This window comes from Neomonachus schauinslandi, chromosome 3, assembly GCF_002201575.2.
Source record: "Neomonachus schauinslandi chromosome 3, ASM220157v2, whole genome shotgun sequence".
NCBI lineage: Eukaryota > Metazoa > Chordata > Mammalia > Carnivora > Phocidae > Neomonachus > Neomonachus schauinslandi.
The window spans coordinates 120357076-120380532 of record NC_058405.1 but is presented as its reverse complement, the minus strand read 5'-3'; the positions used below and the strand labels follow the sequence as shown (position 1 = coordinate 120380532).

General features: G+C 38.6%; 1 protein-coding gene across 4 annotated transcripts in view; it reads left to right on the top strand.

Moving 5' to 3' along the window:
- LOC110591933 (cytohesin 1 interacting protein) overlaps positions 1 to 23457 on the top strand; it is a 75768-nt gene that overhangs the window by 31783 nt on the left and 20528 nt on the right. For 2 of the 4 annotated variants that reach the window (XM_021702917.1, XM_021702918.1), the window contains exons 2-3: positions 19924 to 19973; positions 20185 to 20239. In XM_021702917.1, coding sequence (XP_021558592.1) covers positions 19924 to 19973; positions 20185 to 20239 — 105 coding nt within the window. Of the gene's footprint in view, positions 1 to 12758; positions 12974 to 18102; positions 18120 to 19923; positions 19974 to 20184; positions 20240 to 23457 lie in introns of those variants that run through there. The other 2 variants (XM_021702916.1, XM_044913302.1) reach the window with 2 other exon arrangements.

The following is a 23457-nucleotide window of genomic DNA, read 5'->3' as shown; positions in this document are numbered from 1 at the left end:
GCACTTTCTTGTTCAGATGAGTGTAAGAATGTAAGTCAAATGTGATAAAGAAGCTAACCAAACCTGTGGGGATTTTGATTTGCAGTACATTGGATACCTTAGGAAATTTGGGGATAATAGCTTTACAAGAAGGACTCTTCTCATATAGGAATATGGTATTTCTTTTCCTTAGTTTGGAGTTTATAATGCTCTTCATCAAATCTTAAACATGTTAGGTTCATTCCTATTTTATGGCTTTTGGCTATTTTGATTATGTTTCTTTCCCCCATTAATACAGTTCTTTTCATCCATTGCTGCAGTATGATAAATTCATTTCTCTTTATATGTTGTCCTTTGAAACCTACACTTAAGAAAATCACTTCCTAAGTCTGTTCTTCAATGGATTGTGGATTGTCTTGGATATTCTAGTTATGCAACCATATCATCAATAAAGCTTACAGTTATGTCTTTTTAAACATTTTCTACCTCCTATCTGTGAAGGAGGGCACAACAGGGACAGGCATGAAGGCTATTGTCATCACTGTCTTCTTTCTCACTCCAGTGAAAATACAGGTCAACATTGAGGATGATATTTGGTGGCTGTTTCTGGCAGATACTCTTCATTATGTTAAAAAAAAGTTTTCCTCCTATTCCTACTTGGATTTTTCAAATCCCTACTTGGGATTTTTCAAAGCAAAGATTAATCTTGATAGCTTTGGCATCTATTACATTGAAATCTTCTTTCATCCAGAAACTTAGTGATTTCTGTTAAAATTTTATGTCCTAAGGTTGAACAATCCTCGTTTTCCTGGGATACAGCCCACTTGGTTGAGAGGCATTATTTTTCATTCACTAGTGGACTCAATTTGACTTAATTTCCTCCCTCCCCTTCATCCCTTCTGTTTTTTCCCCTTCTTTCCCTCTTGTCTGTCCTTTCCTCCTTCCATTCTTCCTTACTTTTCACCCTCTATATCTAGTTTAAACTATATCTAGTTTAGATGCATTCTATAGCATCTTCTTTTATGCTCTGTGACAATTAAAATAAAGCTTATCCTTATCTTGGTAAGAGATCGGTAACCTACAATGGTAGAAACATTAAATTGGCAGAGGACCTATTCACAGAGACCTGGCAGGCCAGAAAGGACTGGCATGATATATTCAGAGCACTAAATGAGAAAACTATGCAGCCAAGACTACTATATCCAGCTAGACTGTCATTGAAAACAGAAGGAGAGATCAAAAGCTTCCAGGACAAACAAAAACTAAAAGAATTTGCAAACACCAAACCAGCCCTTCAAGAAATATTGAAAGGGGTCCTCTAAGCAAAGAGAGAGCCTAAAAGTAGCATAGACCAGAAAGGAATAGAGACAATATACAGTAACAGTCACCCTGCAGGCAATACAATGGCACTAAATTTGTATCTTTCAATAGTTAACCTGAATGTAAATGGGTTAAATGCTCCAATCAAATGACACAGGGTATCAGATTGGATTAAAAAAACCAAGATTCATCGATATGCTGCCTGCAAGAGACTCATTTTAGGCCCAAAGACACCTCCAGATTGAAAGTGAGAGGGTAGAAAACAATTTACCATGCTAACGGACATCAAAAGAAAGCTGGGGTGGCAATCCTTATGTCAGACAAATTAGATTTTAAACCAAAGACTATAATAAGAGTTGAGGAAGGACACTATATCATATTTGAAGGGTCTATGTTTAAAGGGTTTATGTTATTAATTGGCTATGTTTAAAGGGTCTATGTTATTAATTGGCTTCTCCCATTATGTTATTAATTGGCTTATATAATTGGCTGCTCCCATGTTAGGGGCATAGATATTGTTAGATCTAACAATTTTGAATATCTATGCCCCTAACATGGGAGCAGCCAGTTATATAAGCCAATTAATAACAAAATCAAAGAAACACATCGACAACGATACTATAATATTAGGGGACTTTAACACCCCCCTCACTGATATGGACAGATCATCTAAGCAAAAGATCAACAAGGAAATAAAGGCTTTAAGTGACAGACTGGACCGTATGGACTTCACAGTTATATTCAGAACATTCCATCCCAAAGCAAAAGATACACTAGTGCCCATGGAACATTCTCCAGAATAGATCACATCCTAGGTCACAAATCAGGTCTCAACTGGTACCAAAAGATTGGGATCATTCCCTGCATCTTTTGGACCACAATGCTTTGAAACTAGAACTCAATCACAGGAAGAAAGTCGGAAAGAACTCAAATAAATGGAGGTTGAAGAGCATCCTACTAAAGAATGAATGGGTCAACCAGGAAATTAAAGAAGAATTAAAAAAATTCATGGAAACCAATGAAAATGAAAACACAACTGTTCAAAATCTTTGGGATACAGCAAAGGTAGTCCTAAGAAGAAAGTATATAGCAATACAAGTCTTTCTCAAGAAACAAGAAAGGTCTCAAATACACAACCCAACCCAACCCTACACCTAAAGGAGCTGGAGAAAGAACAGCAAATAAAGCCTAGACCCAGTAGGAGAAGAGAAATAATAAAGATCAGAGCAGAAATCAATGAAATAGAAACCAAAAGAACAGTAGAACAGATCAACAAAACTAGGAGCTGTTTCTTTGAAAGAATTAATAAGATTGATAAACCCCTGGCCAGACTTATCCAAAAGAAAAGAGAAAGGACCCAATAAATAAAATCATGAATGAAAGAGGAGGGATCACAACCAACGTATTATGAGCAACTCTATGCCAGCAAATTAGATAATCTGGAAGAAATGGATGCATTTCTAGAGATCTATAAACAACCAAAACTGAACCAGAAAGAAATAAAAATCCTGAACAGACACATAACCAGTAAGGAAATTTAAGCAGTAATCAAAACTCTCCCAACAAACAAGAGCCCAGGGCCAGATGGCTTCCCAGGGGAATTTTATCAAACATTTCAAGAAGAATTAATACCTCTTCTTCTGAAACTGTTCCAAGAAATAGAAATGGAAGGAAAATTTCCAAACTCATTTTATGAGGCCATCATTACCTTCATCCCAAAACCAGACAAAGACCCCATCAAAAAGGAGACTTACAGACCAATATCCCTGATGAACATGGATACAAAAATTCTCACCAAAATACTAGCCAATAGGACCCAACAGTACATTAAAAGGATTATTCACCACGACCAAGTGGGATTTATCACTGGGTGGCAAAGTCGGTTCAACATCTGCAAATCAATCAATGTGATACAATACCTTAATAAAAGAAAGGACAAGAACCATATGATCCTCTCAATAGATGCAGAAAAAGCATCTGACAAAGTACAGCATCAGTTCTTGATTAAAACTCTTTACAGTGTAGAGATAGAGGGTACATATCTCAATATCATAAAAGCCATCTATGAGAAACCCACAGCAAATATCATTCTCAATGGGGAAAAACTGAGAGCTTTTCCCCTAAGGTCAGGAACATGGCAGGATGTCCACTATCACCACTGCTATTCAACATATACTAGAAATCCTAGCCACAGCAATCAGACAACAAAAAGAAATAAAAGGCATCTAAATCAGCAAAGAAGAAGTCAAACTCTCACTCTTTGCAGATGATATGATACTTTATGTGGAAAACCCAAAAGACTCCACCCCAAAACTGCTAGAACTCATACAGGAATTCAGTAAAGTGGCAGGATATAAAATCAATGCACAGAAATGAGTTGCATTTTTATACACCAACAACAAGATAGAAGAAAGAGAAATTAAGGAGTCAATCCCATTTACAATTGCACCCCAAACCATAAGATACATAGGAATAAATCTAACCAAAGAGGCAAAGAATCTGCACTCAGAAAACTATAGAATACTCATGAAAGAAATTGAGGAAAACACAAAGAAATGGAAAAACTTTCCATGTTTATAGATTGGAAGAACAAATATTGTGAAGATGTCAATGCTATCTAGAGCAATCTACACATTTAATGCAATCCCTATCAAAATACCATCCACTTTTTTCAAAGAAATGGAACAAATAATCCTAAAATTTGTATGGAACCAGAAAAGACCCTGAATAGCCAGAGGGATGTTGAAAAAGAAAAGCAAAGCTGGTGGCATCACAATTCCAGATTTCAAGCTCTATTACAAAGCTGTCATCATCAAGACAATATGGTACTGGCACAAAAACAGACACATAGATCAGTGGAACAGAATAGAGAGCCCAGAAATGGACCCTCAACTCTGTGGTCAACTAATCTTTGACAAAGCAGGAAAGAATGTCCAATGGAAAAAAGACAGTCTCTTCAACAAATGGCATTGGGAAAATTGGACAGCTACATGCAGAAGAATGAAACTGGACCATTTCCTCACATCACACACAAAAATAGACTTAAAATGGATGAAAGACCTAAATGTGAGCCAGGAATCCATCAAAATCCTAGAGGAGAAAACAGACAGCAACCTCTTTGACCTCAGCTGCAGGAACTTCTTCCTAGAAACATTGCCAAAGACAAGGGAAGCAAGGGCAAAAATGAACTATTGGGACTTCATCAAGATAAAAAACTTTTGCAGGGCAAAGGAAATAGTCAACAAAACCAAAAACAACTGACAAAGTGGGAGAAGATATTTGCAAATGACCTATCAGATAAAGGGCTAGTATCCAAAACCTATAAAGAACTTATCAAACTCAACACCCAAAGAACAACTAATCCAGTCAAGAAATGGGCAGAAGACATGAACAGATATTTCTGTAAAGAAGACACACAAATAGCCAACAGACACATGAAAAAGTGCTCAACATCACTCGGCATCAGGGAAATCCAAATCAAAACCTCAATGAGATACCACCTCACACCAGTCAGAAAGGCTAAAATTAACAAGTCAGGAAATGACAGGTATTGGCGAGGATGCAGAGAAAGGGGAACCCTCCTCCACTGTGGGTGGGAATGCAAGCTGGTGCATCCACTCTGGAAAACAGTATGGAGGTTCCTCAAAAAGTTGAAAATAGAGCTACCTTATGACCCAGCAATTGCACTACTGGGAATTTACCCCAAAGATACAAATGTAGTGATCGGAAGGGGTATGTGCACCGCAATGTTTATAGCAGCAATGTGCACAATAGCCAAACTATGGAATGAGCCAAAATGTCCATCAACAGATGAATGGATAAAGAAGAGGTGGTACACATACACAATGGAATATTATGCAGCCCTAAAAAAACACGAAATCTTGCCATTTGCAATGACGTGGATGGAACTAGAGGGTATTATGCTAAGCAAAATAAGTCAATCAGAGAAAGACAAGTATCATATGATCTCACTGATATGAGGAATTCTTAATCTCAGGGAACAAACTGAGGGTTGCTGGAGGGTGGGGGGTGGGAGGAATGGGGAGGCTGGGTGATGGACACTGGGGAGGGTATATGGTATGGTGAGTGCTGTGAATTGTGTAAGACTGTTGAATCACAGACCTGTACCTCTGAAACAAGATAGTAGGAAGGGAAAAATGAAGGGGGGGGCGGAATCGGAGGGGGAGATGAACCATGAGAGACTATGGACTCTGAGAAACAAACTGAGGGTTTTAGAGGGGAGGGGGTGGGGGGATGGGTTAGCACAGTGATGGGTATTAAGGAGGGCATGTATTGAATTTAGCACCGGGTGTTATATGCAAACAATGAATCATGGAACACTACATCAAAAACTAATGATGCAATGTATGGTGACTAACATAATGAAATAAAATAAAAAAAAAATTATCCTTATCTTGAAAATTTTGCATCGTACTGATAATCACCTGGATCTCAATATTTTTTAAAGGACAGACCTCTGACTACTTTTCCAATTTCTCTATGATTTTTGGTCTATTTATGATTTCTACTTCATCTCTCTCTCTTCCTCTCCTTCACACACACACACACACACACATATGTATATGTATATACACATATGTATATATTATCTATTTATAAATATTTTATCTTCTTGCCCAAATGCTTAAGGTCCTGCTCTTTGACTGAAATGGATTTGAATAAACTCATTTCAATGAATTACTCCTATATTCAAATGGAAACCACCCACTTTATTGATGTAATTTTTTGCTAGGTGTAGCTGATATTATTCATTTATTTCATGGTTATTAGAGCAATTATATATATTTCGTGATATATACATACATATGTATGTATGAAGATATCTATATCTTGATCTTTAAACTTGGTTGGCTGTATGCCTACTTTACGAGTTACCAAGTAACTTTAAAAGAAAAATAGCAACCTGTTTTTGCTTGTTTTTGTTTTGGGTAAGATAATAGCCCTCAAGCAAAGAAAACACTCTTATAATAGGTGGCCACTCTATTTCTCTTAGAGACTTAATATTTCTCAGAAAGTCATCTTCATTTCGTAGAATGATTTTTTGGGGGATGCAAACGTACCTCAGTTTGGTTAAACCTTCTCCACCGTTGTCTTAATTCATGAAGAAAAATTGTTTAAAAACTGTTTTCAACCAAAAAAAGTAGGAATCTTTTGACTACTGATTATGCTGTTACTTTGTGTTTATGCTTTTTTAAAAATTTTATTACGTTATGTTAGTCACCATACAGAACATCATTAGTTTTTGATGTAGTGTTCCATGATTCATTGTTTGCGTGTAACACCCAGTGCTCCATGCAATATGTGCCCTCCTTAATACCCATCACCGGGCTAACCCATCCCCCCACCCCCTCCCCTCTAGAACCCTCAGTTTGTTTCTCAGAGTCCATAGTCTCTCATGGTTCGGCTCCCCCTCCGATTACCCCCCTTCATTGTGTTTATGCTTAAAGAGAGTTTTTACTATTGTTACAGCAGCAACAGCACCCACCCGCAGTTGCTAGGCAGGGATCCCCAAACCCAGAGCTGGCCCGGCTTAGGTGGAGAAAATGCCTTCTTCCTAACCAGCTGGAAGAGCCTCGTCCTGATTGGTTGAAAGGACCTAGTTCTGATTGGTTGGAAGAGCCTTGTCCTGATTGGTCAATATTGGCAGGAGACCCAGGAAGCTCATTGGTGCTTTTTGGAGCCAGGGTCCTCTGTTTTTAAGTCTGGCTTGCATATGAGGCTGCCTCCCGGCCACGTCCTTGTTCTGTTCTGTAACAGAAGCAGTTAAACAACAGCAGACAACAGAAAGCGCCTAGGTGCCCAATGTTTTTCATCTGGAGCTCATTCATATGGACCCTGTCTCACAATTAGGGCTTTTCCCTCCAAAAGGGAGCCATGTCTTGGATTTTGGGAAACTCATTTGTGGACTGACACTTTCTTATCGAGTGTACTTCAAAGGCTACTGTTCTTTGCACAGTATGTGTTGATTCTTTTCTCTCTTCTATAAGCCTGTTGTTTTCACTCAATTTTTATCTTTTAACCCAAGGAAACCATGTGGTATAAGGAGGAACACTGTCTAAAGCAAGTAACAGCAGAACTACTGTGGTTAAAGTCAGGGCTGGAAATCTCAGAAGCTGTCACCTTTACTTTCTTCTCCAGGTAACGCAAAGGATCTGCTTACATTTGGAGGAGTACAGCCTTAAAATGATCATAGAGACTGTCTCCTGAAGACTTAACTCTTCTGTATCTACAGAGCATTTTGTATAGATAACATTGACACGTCCACAAAGATCCCGTAAAAACCCTACACACATACCTATCATCTCTAAGTGGCCCACATATAACTTTATATCTTTAACATGGACCCTCCCAGAGATACATCTTTGGCATGTTTCACCATGCTCAGAGGACTCTCCCTAAACCTGAAGAGGATTAAAAAAAAAAATGAAAAAAAAATGCAGTTAATGATTTTTCTGTGATAAATACACAAAATGAATGCATCAAGATCATGTACTTTTACATTTAAAAGAAGGCTGGAAATTATCTTACTTAGTGGATTCATGAAACACTGATCTAGATAACCTGGTTAAGGCCCCAGAGGAATTCAGTGGCTAAATCTCTTGGCTGATACTATAATCTACCCATAGCTTCATGATTTGATTGGATTAAGCTTTAATAGGTCAGCAAATTGTTTCCTTGAACTTCTAGTAAAGCATAATGGATATGCTCTATAGTTAGCTATTATTTATATTAGATTTAATGTTGTGTGCATGTGTATGTGTGGTTTTAAATACATACGTCACAACTCTAAGCTAATATTTGGTTTGTACCCACATTAAGATTTTCAATATAGGGACTTCATGACCTCTTTTTCTCTTATTTCCCTTTTCTGAGCTTGCTATTTTTCAGAACCAGGCCTGACTGTAATTTACCCTTTTCTGAAAAAGGCTCCTCCTCTTTTGGGAATGCTCTCAGAATCCCAGTGACCCACACTGAGTGTTTGGGGAAGATAGAGACACCCATCCACCCAGTTCAGTCACTCAAATAAGGTGAGAAATAGGACAAAACAGTTGTCACTGTTGGTTGGCTCTCAGATATGAGAGTAACCTTACCAAACTAAATCTACTTTATATAAATTCAAACATAAAAGAATCAAATATTGTCTGGATGACTTTATCCTGTCTCTTATGTCAGTCCATGTAGCCAAATATGGGCTCCCTGTACAGATAAAGACAAAATGCTGAAATAAAACAAATAAGCAAAATGAAAAACCCAAACAAAACAAAACCCTATGGTTCCAGGAAGCAAATAAAGGCTTCCTGTGCAAATAAAGGCAAAGGGCCAAAATAAAGCAAAAAACTCAACAGCTGTCTTAAAATCTGAAGGACACAGAGGAATTCTTTTTTTTTTTTTTTTTAAGAACCACTTACTCCTCTCCCATATCCACACTAATGAATAGAGTAGTTGGGCTAATGGTAATCCAGAAATTTCAGACATTGGCTCTGCCAATGCTTCAGAGGCATAACCTGCCTGGTATACGACAGTGAGGATCTTCACATGTAGTCTAGCCTCTAGACTGCTCTTGGATGGATGAGGCCATTCTGGCTACATATATGAGCGTTTGGTAGTAAATAAGGCAGTTCGTAGAGAATTCAAGTAATGTCCTTTGAAGTTTTTCCTTTGAATTCTTATTACTTAAAACTCAATTGTAATACTTTACTTTGTACCAAGTGCTATGCTTGGACTATTTGATCTGTTTCTCCCTAAAATTTTTAGTTTAGATATGTAAAAACTGAGGTTTAGAGAGCATATTAGTCAGCTTGGACTGATGCCACAGACTGGGTGGCTTAAACAACAGAAATTTATTATAGTTACTATAGTTTATTACAGCTGGGAAGTCAAAGATCAAGGTGCCAGTAATTGGGTTCCTTGTGAGAGCTCTCTTTCTGGCTTACAGACAGCTACCCCCTCTCTATGTCCTCACGTGGCAGAGAAACAGAGAGCAGGCTAGCAAGCACTAGCTCTCTGATGTCTCTTCTAGAAAGACATTAATCCTTTGGGATCATGAGTCCACCCTATGACTTTATTTAATTTTAATTACTTCCTTAATTACAGGTCCTGTGTCCAAATACAGTCACCTTGGGGTTTGGAGCTTCAACATACGAGTGTAGAGGGACACAACTCAGGCCAAAGCAGAAAGATTAAGTGACTTTTACAAGGTCACAGTACTGTTGAACAGTAGAGCCAGGATTTGAGGAGTTAGGCACTGAAGCCCCTGTAGCTTCCTATAGCTGTCTATGAGTCTCATGGAGGTCCCAGAGTTGGCCAAGCTTGTCTTCTAGACCCTTCGGCCTTTCTGTGTTCTGTACTTTTGTCATACCCTTCTCACCTGCTCCAGCACATCATCCCCACATTCCAGCTCCTCAGGATTCATCTAATTTGTACTAAAGGTTGATTCATTCCAAGAGTATTTGCATATTTATGAACAAAATGCCTCATATAAGAATAACCCCCCCCCAATAATGGGATGTTAGCTTTCTGAATACATAACAGACATATTTTAAAAGAGATTCTTTCCTCATCTCTCAGATTACTCCTTACAGAAGACTGTTGTACTTTGGCATATGGGTGCGTAATACAAACATTTTCTACTAGTTTAGAAATATGCTTTGATGCTTTAGAAGAATATTGTTTAATTCATTTTGTTAAATATCTACTTCCCTGCCCTTTTCTTTTTATTAACAAATATTTCTAGCCCTGCATCGGGCTCCCTTCTCAGCAGGGGAGTCTGCTTTTCCCTCTTCCTCTGTCCCTCCTCGCTCTCTTTCTCTCTCTCACTTTCTCTCTCAAATAAATAAATAAAATCTTTAAGAACAACAACAACAACACAAAAACCCAAACATTTCTCGAACACTGTCTACACATAGAACATGAATGTAAATTTAAAGATACAAAATGGCCCTTGCTTTCTAGGTATAATTTAAGTATAATATGTTAAATGTCAAAAGAAATATCTGAGAAAAAAAGATGATATGACATTTCAGAGAATAAAGTTAGCTAAGAACTGCAATTTTTAGAAGTTTTATTTTATTTTATTTTATGAACAATGAGGCATTTCTGAAATCTTTTGAGTAGGTAGATAGCTTGATCTGACTCACTTTTAGAATCTCCTTAATAAAATAAAGGGGAGGATGAAGAGGAAGAGAGTTCAGAATAGTGTAATTGCCCTGAGGTAAATTCTATAAAAAAAAAAGAAGTTGTAAATAGTAGAACACCTTTGTGAATCAAGGGTTTGAGGCTTGAAGTCATATTTGTATGAAAAGATTAGTGTTTTCCCACATTTTTATCACAAAGGATGTTTGATCAGGGATGTTATTCAAAATATTTAATAACCAGTATGACATAAGACTTTAACAATCAGAACAGGGAACTGGCCAATCAAAATAGACCAGGTCCTAAATATATAATTAACAGATGTGACCATACTGTTATGAACTGGCTGAATGTCAGATCTGCCTTTGTCTCTGGTGGTACAGCCAGGGATCTCATGATTTGAAAGATTCTACTCCTTAAACACATTTCATAAATTAAGTAAAAAAATTTATTTTCCGATTTCTTAATTTAATAACAGACTTCTGTAATTTATATTAGTTTAATATCAGTATAACATACAAAACTGATACAACTTTAGCATTCGTCTGTAACACTTGGTTGTCACCTGGCCTATATGGCCTTATATCAGGCAAATGTGTAATTTCCACTTGGCATTTTGAAATATAAAAATAATTACCTAACTCATAAAATTCCTAGGGGACAGGTGGACTGCTGTCCTCAATTAATAGTGTTGATTTAAATCATGTACCTCACAGCCTAGAGATGTTTTAAAATGTATCTCACACACACACACACACACACACACACACACTACATAAATATTTTCATAATTGACATATTATTTAGTTGCCAAAGTCTCTACCCCTCTCTTTTGTCTTACACATTTATGTTATATTATTTTACCCACCTGGCCCCTGAAGGCAAATGCATTTATAATCCCTGATTTAGATATTTTTATGTTTTTATTTTTATTTTTTGTTAAAGATTTTATTTATTTACTTGACAGAGAGAGACACAGCGAGAGAGGGAACACAAGCAGGGGGAGAGGGAGAGGCAGGCTTCCTGCTGGGCAGGGAGCCTGATGCGGGGCTCGATCCCAGCACTCTGGGATCATGAGCTGAGCTGAAGGCAGACTCCCCTATTTTAATGTTTTTAGAGACATCATTTTGTTCATGTCATAATCCAATTCCAGTTGTAGTGAATTATGCTGTGATCAGGTTTTAAAAATTCCTGAAGTAGTTCTATCTCTTGAAGCACTGTTAACTCAGAAGATTTTACCATTTATATTTGTCAGGTTCTGCTTGAGCTGAATTCACCCTGACTTCCATTTTAGTTCACAACTTTCTACTCCTTTATATTCTACTCTTGACCTTCAAAATTATTTTGAAAGTCACAGTTGGCTTTTTGTAGTATGTAAAACTTCTCTTTTTGATTTTTGTTTTGAATCTTTCCTCTACTTACATCCCCTGATCCTCCTCTGAAACCAGTTCTCTTGAAACTACATGTGCCAATCCCCCACTAAAAAAAGTGTATGTGATCTTGTGTACTTCATGATGGTGCCCTTGGCCCATCTGAGCATGCAGGGACCAACAGGTAACATTCTTATGCCACCTTGGTTTGCCTGATACCTTCCTGTCCTTTCCATTCCTCCCCCAGGACCACACGCTGATGCTGCAATAAGGTGCAGTCTAAGATAGGGCCAACTTTGAGCTCTGAGTGTGCTGGTCTTCTCTTCCCGTTGTTCCTTGTAAAGATGATGGATCATTTTAGTCAGGACAGAGTAGTAGAAGGGCAAGCAGAAGAATGCTGAATGGTTACAGACCAAGTGGCAGATACAATGTCTTTTTGATGAACATTAATGAGCTAGGGTATACTTCAGGGAAAGTACATTAAAAGGACTTTGTGAGACATGACTGGACCCTGTAATTCTTGCTTATATCCACAAGAACTCAATGTCTGCATATCCTGACTTTGACATTGCACTGCCCATGGTGAGTAGGAGAATGGGTGGGTAACACATGGCAGAACTTGGGGAAATTTTTCTTTCTTCCTTTAAAAAAAAAAAAGGCAGATGGTGTTTTGAACAAAACTTGCTGAAGAACATAAAAGCATGAGAGTTCTGGCTGTTTGAAAGAGAAAAAAAATGAGTTGATTTTTTTTTTTTTTAAATGGTAAAACTAGTTTCTTCCAGGGGCTTAAAGAAAAAAGCATTGAGAAATGGGAGTGAACTGCAAGATAGGGTTTGTGTAACAAGTACCTAAAACCACAGAAGTCACATGGGCTTTTTCTGCTTTGCTACTCTTGATTACTCGTCAGAGAGTTTTTAGCTTCCCCCATCCTGCAAGGCCACTCAACCATGTGTGAGCTGGAGTAATCTTTATTCACAATGTCTTTACAAAGACTCATGCAACAGAGCTGCAATGGCAATTTGGTGGACTACTGTGCTGGTCCAGCATATAACTCTTACTCCCCAATCACGGGAAGCTTCCGAATGGATGATAATAGAAGGATTCAAATGCTGGCAGACACTGTGGCTACTTTGCCTCGGGGAAGAAAGCAGGTATGATTACTGTTTTGTACTTTCAGAGTGTTCATGTTCTCTTGAGAGCAGAGTTGATGTGTTTGTCTGACTTCACACCGAAATTGTATTTTAGAGGCTTTGGAATTAGTCACTAAGAGTATGGGTGAGGAAGGAGACAGGGAGCCCAGAGAGCTTGTGGACTAGTCCAAAAGATTTAAGACCATAATAAAAAAAAAAATTTCAAGGCAAAACTTAAAAGAAGATTGTTTTTCTCATTTGAAGAGGTGTTGAAGTAAAATGAAAATCATTAAGTGCATCGAACTTAGTTCATATAGACATGGCCAGTTTGAGAATTATTGATTCTTCCCCCCCCACCCCCACGTGTCTCATTGATTCCTTCCTCCTGGCTTCACTCCTTGATAGTCATTTCCAATCCAAGGAGAGCACTTTTTCTTCAGGACAGATTTTGTTGACTAAATTATTTTCAGGGCTGGGGTACAGGCACATTCCTAATGCTATTAGGAATTAAGGCTTTTATTAGATAAGTGAATGGCTGATGGAATACCAGCGCAGTCACTTCTTAGCTGTGGGACCTTGGACAATTCATTTGCCCCTCTAAGATTTAGTTTTCTTTTTTCTATAATGGAGATAACAACAGACCCACCCTAAGGAACTCTTCTGTGGCTTAAGTGAAGAAGTGGGCAGTGCTTAACACAATGACTGACATGTAGTACGTGCTCAAAAATTATGTTATCATTTTTATTTGTACTGCAAGGTATTTCCCTAGAGATGAAAACTTATTTAGAAAAATCCATGTCCAGTTGAGTTAGTTTCTTTCATTCTATGATTTCCAATGTTTAAAACAATTTTTTAACCTCTTCAGGTTTTGGTTATATAACTTGCTATCATGCTCCAAGTACATATCTGAATTTAGAATTAGAATTGCTTTAAAGCATGAGGTTTTGCCCTTAAATCCTACTGCACATCACGGGCTCCTCTTAAACCTTCTAACTTCAGGATTAGAGAGTTAAAGCATAGAGGGAGAGTCGTGATCTTTTCTCAGTGATGTATATAGCTGATTCCTCATTATTTTTCACAATGAAGATAAGGGCATAATTTGCCATGGTTCGGATTTTTGATCTTTTTAATCCCAAATGCTTTTATGACATTAAGCTTAATCAAATGATGAACACTTCTATCAATTTACTACTTGCCTGAAAATAAAGCAGCTGTGGGAAGCACCAAGATCTTTATTCAGGTTTCAGATATAGAGCAGTGCAGGAGGTACAGACATGAGAAGAACACGTTTCCTGGCCTTGTAGGGTTAACAATTCAGTAGGCAGAACAAATGAATAGGCATTATACAACATAAATGCTCTAATCCAGGGACATGCCTTTTAATATAACCTTGAAGGACAGATATTCCAGTGATTGAGGGGTATTCTAGAGCAAGGCAATAATTAATGCTGAGGCACAGATTTGGGGACCTTTGGGGCACGTTGAGATAACAGCACATTATTGTGTCCAGAGGACCCAGTAAGTGTCTGTGGGAGGGGAGGGGAGACCTTGGAGCTGGGCTGCTTTATGAAACACTTGAGCACTTCCCCCGAGGATGCAGTCATTTGACCAGCACAGGAATCCACAGGGTGTGTTTGAGCAGGAGAGGGTTTTAGGAACCTCACTCTAGAAATGTGGTGTGTCGGTAAGTGGGTAGGGATGAGTGACGAGGGAGCAACTTTTGCAGTAGTTGGAGAAAGAGGAAATGGACGGAATGGAGAGGAGACCCAGAGACTTGTGAAAGGCAGTGAAGATGGAGGAGTCACATCTGGTTTTAAGCATGGGTTAAGACAGCGTGGACTAAGAGAAGGCAGTCAGTAGGAGGTTATTGGAAGGAGACTGTGAGAGGGATGGAGGGAGATGGAACACACTCATCGTGCATATGTAGATAACATATACTCGTGAACATGCACATGCACACATTCCCACACCAATGAATTTATCTGATGTTCTCTTTTTAGGTCCTCTCTTCTCCCTTTTCTCATGTTCTTTCCCATAGTAAACTCCTATTCGAAGAGCTTTTTCTTCCTGTTGTGAGAATTACTGTAAGGAAAAAAAAAAAAAAAACAAACCAAAAACAAAACCTCTTCTACATGATACTTAGGGTTCTGTACAATTCTCATCAGTGAGACTTGATGTAAGTTTATCCCAACATTTCAGAATTTTCCAAATGGATGTTCATTTCTTTTAAGTGGTTTTTAGAGAATAATCACCCATTTTGCACTGACCGAATTGCAGGCAACAAGATCCCTGTGAGGCAATCCCACGAGCAGGTGTCTCTCTGCCCACTGTTATTTTCAACACTTTCAGGGCTGACGTCAACAATTCATACTTCTCGTTATTGCTGGCTTTGGTTTCTGCAAAGCTGTATCTGGCGAGCCTGTAGTTTCAGATTAATTTTCAGAAGCATTTGGGTGTTTACACTCAGAATTGCTTAAAAATAGACTTCTGTGTGTGCATATTACCTCTATACCTGTATTTGCAGGAGGTGACAGACACTGCAGTACAGCTTCTACCTCTGAACATAATTTTAGGGGAAAAAAAAATCCCTGCAATGGAAAACACGGTGGAAAGGAGACCAGAGGAAATAAGGAGAGGCTTTATAAATGTGGTGAGGGCAAAGGAGTAGTGCTTGTGCCTGATGAGCCCCGAGGGTAGTAAGTTGCATTTGGAAGGCAGAGTTCACCAAAAGCTGCGACGAGAGCCAGGGACCTGCGGACCAGGCAGGAAGCTGGACTGTGCCTCAGTGGTAGCACAGGCTGCCTTTGCCTGACAGTCTTCCCGTTATCGAATTATTGCTCAATAGGCACCTCCTGAAAGGGCGATTCCACTTAAAAGCTCAGATACAGAATTTTGCAAAGCGTGTATTTCTGGGGTGGATTCTGCCCTTCGGGGGCTTTCACCTGATTTCTGGCCGCACGCCCATCTGTTACCAAAGCTCCCAAGTGTTCCTAACTACAACAAGGTATTTGGATCATCTAATGAATACTTCAGGTAGAAAACTATTAATTTCACTACTAAAGAATTCGAAAAGTGTCCTCTAATCTGTATTGTGACATGCTTGGGATCAATAGCCCACAGTTTTTCTTGGAAAAGGAGCTCATGAGTCCACAATGAGACTTTCTCGGGAAGCTGGGACTTTTATTTGGGTTCCTTAAGGGCACTTACAAGTTAGGAAACTGAAGTCAGCTCCATTAAGCAAGTATCTTAGAATAGTCTGCAGAGCCCTGCTATCCCAAGGCTCCTGGCTTAAAAGGGTAACAGGGACAAAAAAAGCCATATTCATGGAAGAATCAGGGAGAGGGAGGCAGGGACTGGAAAGTGAGCAGGGCACATAATTTGTGGAGGCTTGACACAATAAAAGCAAAAGAAACACCTTCCCTGTTAGTAAGTATCCCCTCCGCACCCCCGATACTTTCAGGAAGTGAGTTCACTGAGTGGGGACCAGGAAGTAACAATCTGTTACTTAGCAGCTGAAGTGGCTACAATACTGAACTTGGAGCTCCTCCCGGCCTGCTAGCTCTCTGAGCTACAGATGACCCATATCTTTTGCAAACTGACAGCTGAAATATTTGGTCTTCGCATCCTACTAAAGAGGGGCACTGTGAATCACTGCATAGCAGCAAAAATTACATTTTGAATATTAATGCCTGATCTTTTAAGTCATCTGACTAAAAACAAAAAGAAGAGGAATCGTAAGCTCACCCCCAGGCATCTTTCTATTAGTGGCAGCAAGGGGTTAAGGAGCTTTGTCTTAATCAGCGGTGGTAATTGAATGTGTAGTTTGCAGGCCTGCCAAATCGCCAAACCTAGATTTCTCATATTAGATAATGTGTGATAAAAGACAGCTGTTGCCAGCATATACCGTTCGTCACACACCAGCTCCTTCATTCGTGCGTCTCGCACTGCCACCCTGAGAAGACGCTCTGGCTGGGAGGGCACTCGGGAGCGCGGCCTCCACTGGTTGGATCTGAGAACAGGACAGCTCACTCTAGGAGAAGGGCTGTGGGCAATACATTTTCCAAAGCGTGAGTCCTTCCATAAGGCCTTAGGCATACTTCCTCCCACTTCGGCAGATAGTTTGGTGTGTGAGCAAGGTGGAACCCTGAGAACCTTCCTTTCCACTTCGCCTGAGTCTGACAGCCCGGATCAAAGACGAGTAGGCTTTGTGTCAAGATGTGGCACGTGTCAGAGAATTTGATGGTACCTAATTTATTTAAATTCTTTTTTATTTAAATATTAGGTGCCGAAGAGAGGTTCATCGCTCATCCAGAGTAGAAACTAATTTATACTTTGACTTAGTCTGATTTTTGTGTGTGTCACTGATAACCCAAATCAGTCAGTCCACAGGAATTGAGTCTCTGCCATGCATCTTGCGTTGTGCTAGGCAAATATTTTCAACTAGTCAATTAGCTAGATAGAAAGGTTAGCAGGAGAAAGGTGGGGCAGTTTCCTTCTGTGTGGAGGTCTTGGATTTGTCTTGTGGACTTAAAAGATTTTAGATTTGAATTTAAATATAATTTTTTTTTATTATTGTTATTTAGAAGGCAGATTGCAGGTGGGCCAGATGGAATCCTGAGGTTCCCATCAATATTGTGATTATTTGCCTGGCAAAAGGGCATTTAAAATTGCTGAGGAAAGGTTGGAAATTTTAATAACTCATTAATCCTTGCTACCATTTATTCATTTGGTGGTTATGTATTAAAGCATTACTAACTTCCTTTGCTTTCTATTAGTCCTTTCTCTATGGTTCTTATTGTTTTTGGATTGAGATTTTTTTTTTTTGGATCTTATTTTTTGACTTGATTTTCATTTTTAATGTTGCCACATGTTTTGGATTTTTTAAATTTAATTCTGTATTTTTAATGATTACCCTTGAGATTTTCCCGTGAATATGTAAAATTTGCTGAAGGACAAAGTTGAAAAGTATTTTAACACATTCCTCCTGCATTTGATCTTTCACCACTACTTAGTTACTTATACTGGTGTTTAGTAGTTTACTTCTGTTTGTCTATTTAGCTATTTTTAAGTTTCCTCTCTATTCCAGGCCCTGCACTAGGCACAGGGGAATAACAAGTACATTCCCCAAGAGGCCCAAAGGATACGGATAATTATGTTCAGAACTGAGGTATTTGATCCAGCATACCCTGTATATAAACACACATACATGTCTCCTCATATATGAATATCTGAATGATATGATGAATATTGAAAGTCAAGAGTAGTATTTTTTAAATAGAAACCCTAGTTACGATAACAGATAACATAAGTAGATATGACCTACCTAAGTACCTTAAAATTGGAAATAAGAGTAAAAGCCAGGCAGATACAAATAATGAAAACAGATTAAGACAATGTGAGTACAGTATACTGGAGAGATGAGAATGCTTGGGAATGTCAAGTTTTTCACTCTCCTCCATACGAAGGTGGCCCCATTGCATAGCTGAGTGGTCCCCACCCATGTCTGTGGTAGGTAAGACAAATCAGGCTGAAACAAACCATACAAATTGTTGGAGGCCTTCTACAGTTAGTCCTTACAAGTTGAAAATAAATAATACTTTTTAGCAAAACTAGAGACTCTTTTTGGGGCTGAGCCTTCCTAGTGCAGTCTTCAGGATGATATAAATGGTCTGAGGTCCAGAACTGAAAAGACAAGGAATTACAAAATGTAATTAATTTACATCAAATCAATGAGAGAAGATCAGCTCCTCTTTACAGTAGCTTTATTGATCAATAGGCGAATTCTGAACTCTGAGCCATTCCAGAAAGTTTGTGAGAATGCTGGCATTTGCTACTTGGTAACTCAAATTCATTAACAGTGATATAGGCTTCTCTCCAAACAAATGCCTTAATAAGGATTTTTTTGTGTGCAGTAATTTCTTTTATGCGTTTTTATCCTGTTTTTCATGCTCTATTTGTCTTATTTGTATTTGTTTGGACTATGTATTGAGAGTATATATTTGTATGTGTTTGGACTATGTGTTCATCTCCTGACATTTTTTAATGTACTCACTGATCGATGACAAGCATATCGGAGTGACAGTGAAACACCATGGTTTAGCTAGTACTGTAAGCTGACATTTTGGGTCCCTGGACCAAGACTTGAGAAAGGGTTAATTAACTTGTGTTAATTCCTAAAGGAATAAAATAAAAACACACACACTCACAGCAATCACCTGAAAAACAAGATGCTTCCTTTTGCTTATTTTTCCTACTTACAGGGGTAGAATATATCCTGGGAGTTTATGTCTATATGATCTTTTTCCAAAGCATGCAGGAGAGTGAAGGTGATAGTATTCATACGGTTTATACCATTTTGAGGTTCCTTTCCTTTCTTGGCTGGAAATCTCATTGCACTTTTCCAAAACTATTGCAAAGATAAATCATAAAACAGAATTGAGGTTTTGAGTCCCTGGTTTCACCTCAGTTGTATTTCTGTGTATGTGTTGGTTCTTTACAGATTATTATATCCTCCTAAAAACAGCAACACATTGAACTATTATAGTAAATACAGTCCTTTCATCAGTATCTCAAAAAACTATCAAGTATTTTATATGCCATTCTATGGGTGTTGTTTTCTTTGGATTTCCGTGTGATTATAAATTGCTCTGGTTAATCTTTCAGGGGCTCTTTTCAATACAGATTAGATATGACATTCTTTTTGGAAGCTTTGGAGTTTTGCCACATTACACGAACTCTTTTGCCACGGTGTATTATTATCTGAGCCTCTTTTTAGCTTTTTAATGCTCGAATGTTCCCTTTCCGGGCTCTCCTTTGCTACCAATAGAGAATGGAAATTACCACCTTTACGTAACGATTTCCCAGAGCTGGGCCAATGAAGGTGATAAAGAACAAAGTCCTTTGTGATTTAGAACATTTTATAAATGTGTCTTAGGACCTTTTGATAACTGTGTGCTTGTTATATTTTTCAGCTTGCTTTGACAAGATCAAGTTCTTTAGGTGACTTTTCCTGGTCTCAAAGGTAAAGAGATTCATGAATTTTTTTGGTCTCCTAGCAGCATGCACTAACACACACACACACACACGTGCACACACACACACAAACACACAGTCTTACAAATTACAGTTTACCTGAATGTCAGTCATCTGTAATTGTGATAGTTATTTCATGATAAGAATGTGCCAAATGTGATGCTTTGATCTTCATGCATATTTTTAATGTTTTATTACAGAAAGCTCATTACCGTGGAAAAGCAAGATAATGGAATGTTTGGATTTGAAATTCAGGTGGGCAGTTTTCAATTTTCCAGACTTTTAATGAAGAAAGTGGTGCTGGTAGTGTGATATTTGCAAGGCAAGGGTGAAGTCAGGATTAGAGAGTGATGAACACTGTGACTTTTATTCAATGTGCAGTGGTTTGTTTGGGGTAGTGTTTCAGTAGGCTAGGTACCATCAAGGAAAGAAAACATTGAAGCAGTTAAAATAAAACCCCTGAGACATGCTCAGCAACTTGCTCTTAGTTGCTTTAGTTTTCCTGTAAGTCTGAGACTGACCAGAAATACTTGATATCAGCCAGGTCTCAAATAAGAAAGTGAAATACTCTTTACAGATGTGCATTTTTATATATTTGCATTTCAGATGTGTTTTGCATAATCATTTTTATACTGTATATCAGATTTTAAATCTATACTTTGGTATTCAAGAAATACTTGAAAACATGTAGATTTGTGTGTATGGGACTGCATGTATTCATATATAACTCCTGTTACATTTTGAAATACTAAAGATTTCATCTCAGATATAAAGAAGAAATTAGGACTTTTATCTTTTTTTTAAGGTTTATTTATTTTGAGAGATAGACAGAGAGCATGTGTGTGCATGAGCAGGGGAAAGGGCAGAGGGAGAGGGAGAGAGAATCCCAAGCAGACCATCCTGAGCATGGAGCCCCACGTGGAGCTCGATCTCACAACCCTAAGATCATGACCTGAGCTGAAACCAAGAGTCAGAGGCTTAATGGACTGAGCTCCCCAGGCGCCCCTGGACTTTTTTCTTAATGACAACATCTTATAATTATTATTTGAAACATTTTAGAAAAGTTGGATCTACTTGCATATTATCTCATGCTCTAGGAAATTTCTAAGAGTCTTTATAGGTTTCTATTTCTTTCTTTTTTTAAAATTTTTTATTGTTATGTTAATCACCATACATTACATCATTAGTTTTTGATGTAGTGTTCCATGAGTCATTGTTTGTGTATGACACCCAGTGCTCCATGCAGAACGTGCCCTCTTTAATACCCATCACCAGTCTAACCCAACCTCCCACCCCCCTCCGCTCTAGAATCCTCAGTTTGTTTTTTAGAGTCCATCGTCTCTCATGGTTCTTCTCCCCCTCCGACTCCCCCCCTCCCATAGGTTTCTATTTCTAATAACCTAAGAATTTCATTTCTCATTTGCTGTCTGCTCTTCCATGGCCATATTTGTAAAGATGGTGAGTTAGGCCAAATGAAGTCTAATCCAATTAAGTCCAACAGTAATAGCTTAAGTATTATTGTTTTTTTTTTCTTCCATCACACTTTTGCATTTCTTTTTTATGTCTTTGCATAATCATACTTTTACACTGCACATCAGCTTTTAGGTCTTAGCTTTGGTGCTGCTTTTAGAAAAGTTTGGTGACCGAATATCAACCCCCATAGTGGAAAGTCAGTGTGTATTTGAAGATGAGGAACAGGAAACTGCCAAGTAAAACATGCTTTCTGAATAAAGAAACAAAACAAAATGGAACTCTAGCTATAATGACTAGGGAGAAGGCTATAGGAGGAAGAAAGATTCTTTCTACTTTCTGAATTATTCTACTTTTAAATTTGGTGAAATCTATAATTTTTCTATCAGGCTTTAGAAGCATAGTACTCTCACTTCTTCCCCATTCACACGAAACACTCCCTTTCTGTTGTGGAGACATGGTGCTTTTTGTGACTGCTTCTTTTTAAATGAGAATTACCCACAGGAGGTGTAGCAGTTGCTACTGGAAACAGGATCAATGACTACTCACTTACCCTATTTAGTGCAACAAATGGGGATCTTTTTTCTGGCTCTTCTATGATATAGGTCACTGTTTCCCCCGTGTTTCTCCCCCATACCATGAATGCCAACTCTACGTGAAGCAAGGGTCAAAACTATCAGTACTGGACAGCAGGCTATAGCACCTTGAACCTTTGTAGATCAACACAAGCCAAGGATTTCCCTTCTGAACTGCAGCCTGTTCCAGGGAAGTAGGAACCCATTCTTCTGCCGATTCCCATTTAGTGTATGCTTTCCATTGCCACCTCCACCCCCTAATCTATCCTTTAGCAGTAGTCACCAAATAGGGGAAATGCCTTGGGAACTTTTTGAAGACCAGATAGAGCCTCAGGTCCCCCTACTGTGTGCCCATTGTTAACGTGTATTTGGGGCCTGGTCTCCCGAGTGAAGGGCATGTTGGAAAAGAAACAAGTCCACCTCCTTTTTGGATTTCCACGGGTGCTAATTTTATACTGCTAGTGAGAATCATGCTGTATGGGAGCAAGACAAATGTTAGATTCATACATACTAAGGTCATGCTCTCTCAGTGCTGCCTTGTGGGGTTTTTAGGAGTTTCAAATGAAATAACACATCTTATAAAGTACTTAGTAACGTGCCCGGTATCAGTAGATCAGCCAATGGAAGGCGTTAGCATTAAAGTCACTGGGCCTGAGAGAGCATAGTGTGACTTTTGTATCTCTCAGAAATGCAGGGGATTATTTTGTCATTGGCTTCTAAAAATGGGACCTGGAAGACCGGGTGAGAGAGAGAAATATTTGACTATTTCCATCCATAATGTTGGGGCCTCTGCCTTTTCTTCTCTATCCCCAACCCACATGTTTTACACTGGTTGCAAACATATATCCCGGCTGTGTAAATCAACACATTTCCCCCTCACTGGACTCACTTTGGTCACTGTACCTGGAGAGTAGATGCTCACTGATAATAAAAATTGTTATAACAGTGGTTTCCCAGAGGAATGACTGTTAGAGCTTTGGCCCATGTACCACATGAACCGGATCACCTTTCCATTCCTGGAAGGGTCCAGGCTCTAGCAAGAAGACTTCCCGGCAGAAAAGTTGTTAAAGAGGTCTCTGCCATAGATGGGAAGGATGTTAAATGATCTTTAAAATGTCCCTTCTACATTTACATTAATTGTCATTATTTACCATACGGGGATTCCAAATGCCTCACAGAGAGAGTAGAAATTCCTTAGATATTAACAAAGTCAAGTTTCTAGGAGTTGCTTGCATGTGACTGACTTCTGGGTTCTGGAGCCTGTGTGTCCGTAAAGTAAGAAAGAATGAACATCAGACATTAACTTCTCCACAAGGAAGCCATGCTATAATGTGGTTTAATTTTAGGAATCAGATTACTTAACTCAGGTGCTGATTTTGATTCTAAATGGAACTAGGCTTCATAACTTAGATGTGTGAAAAATACAAA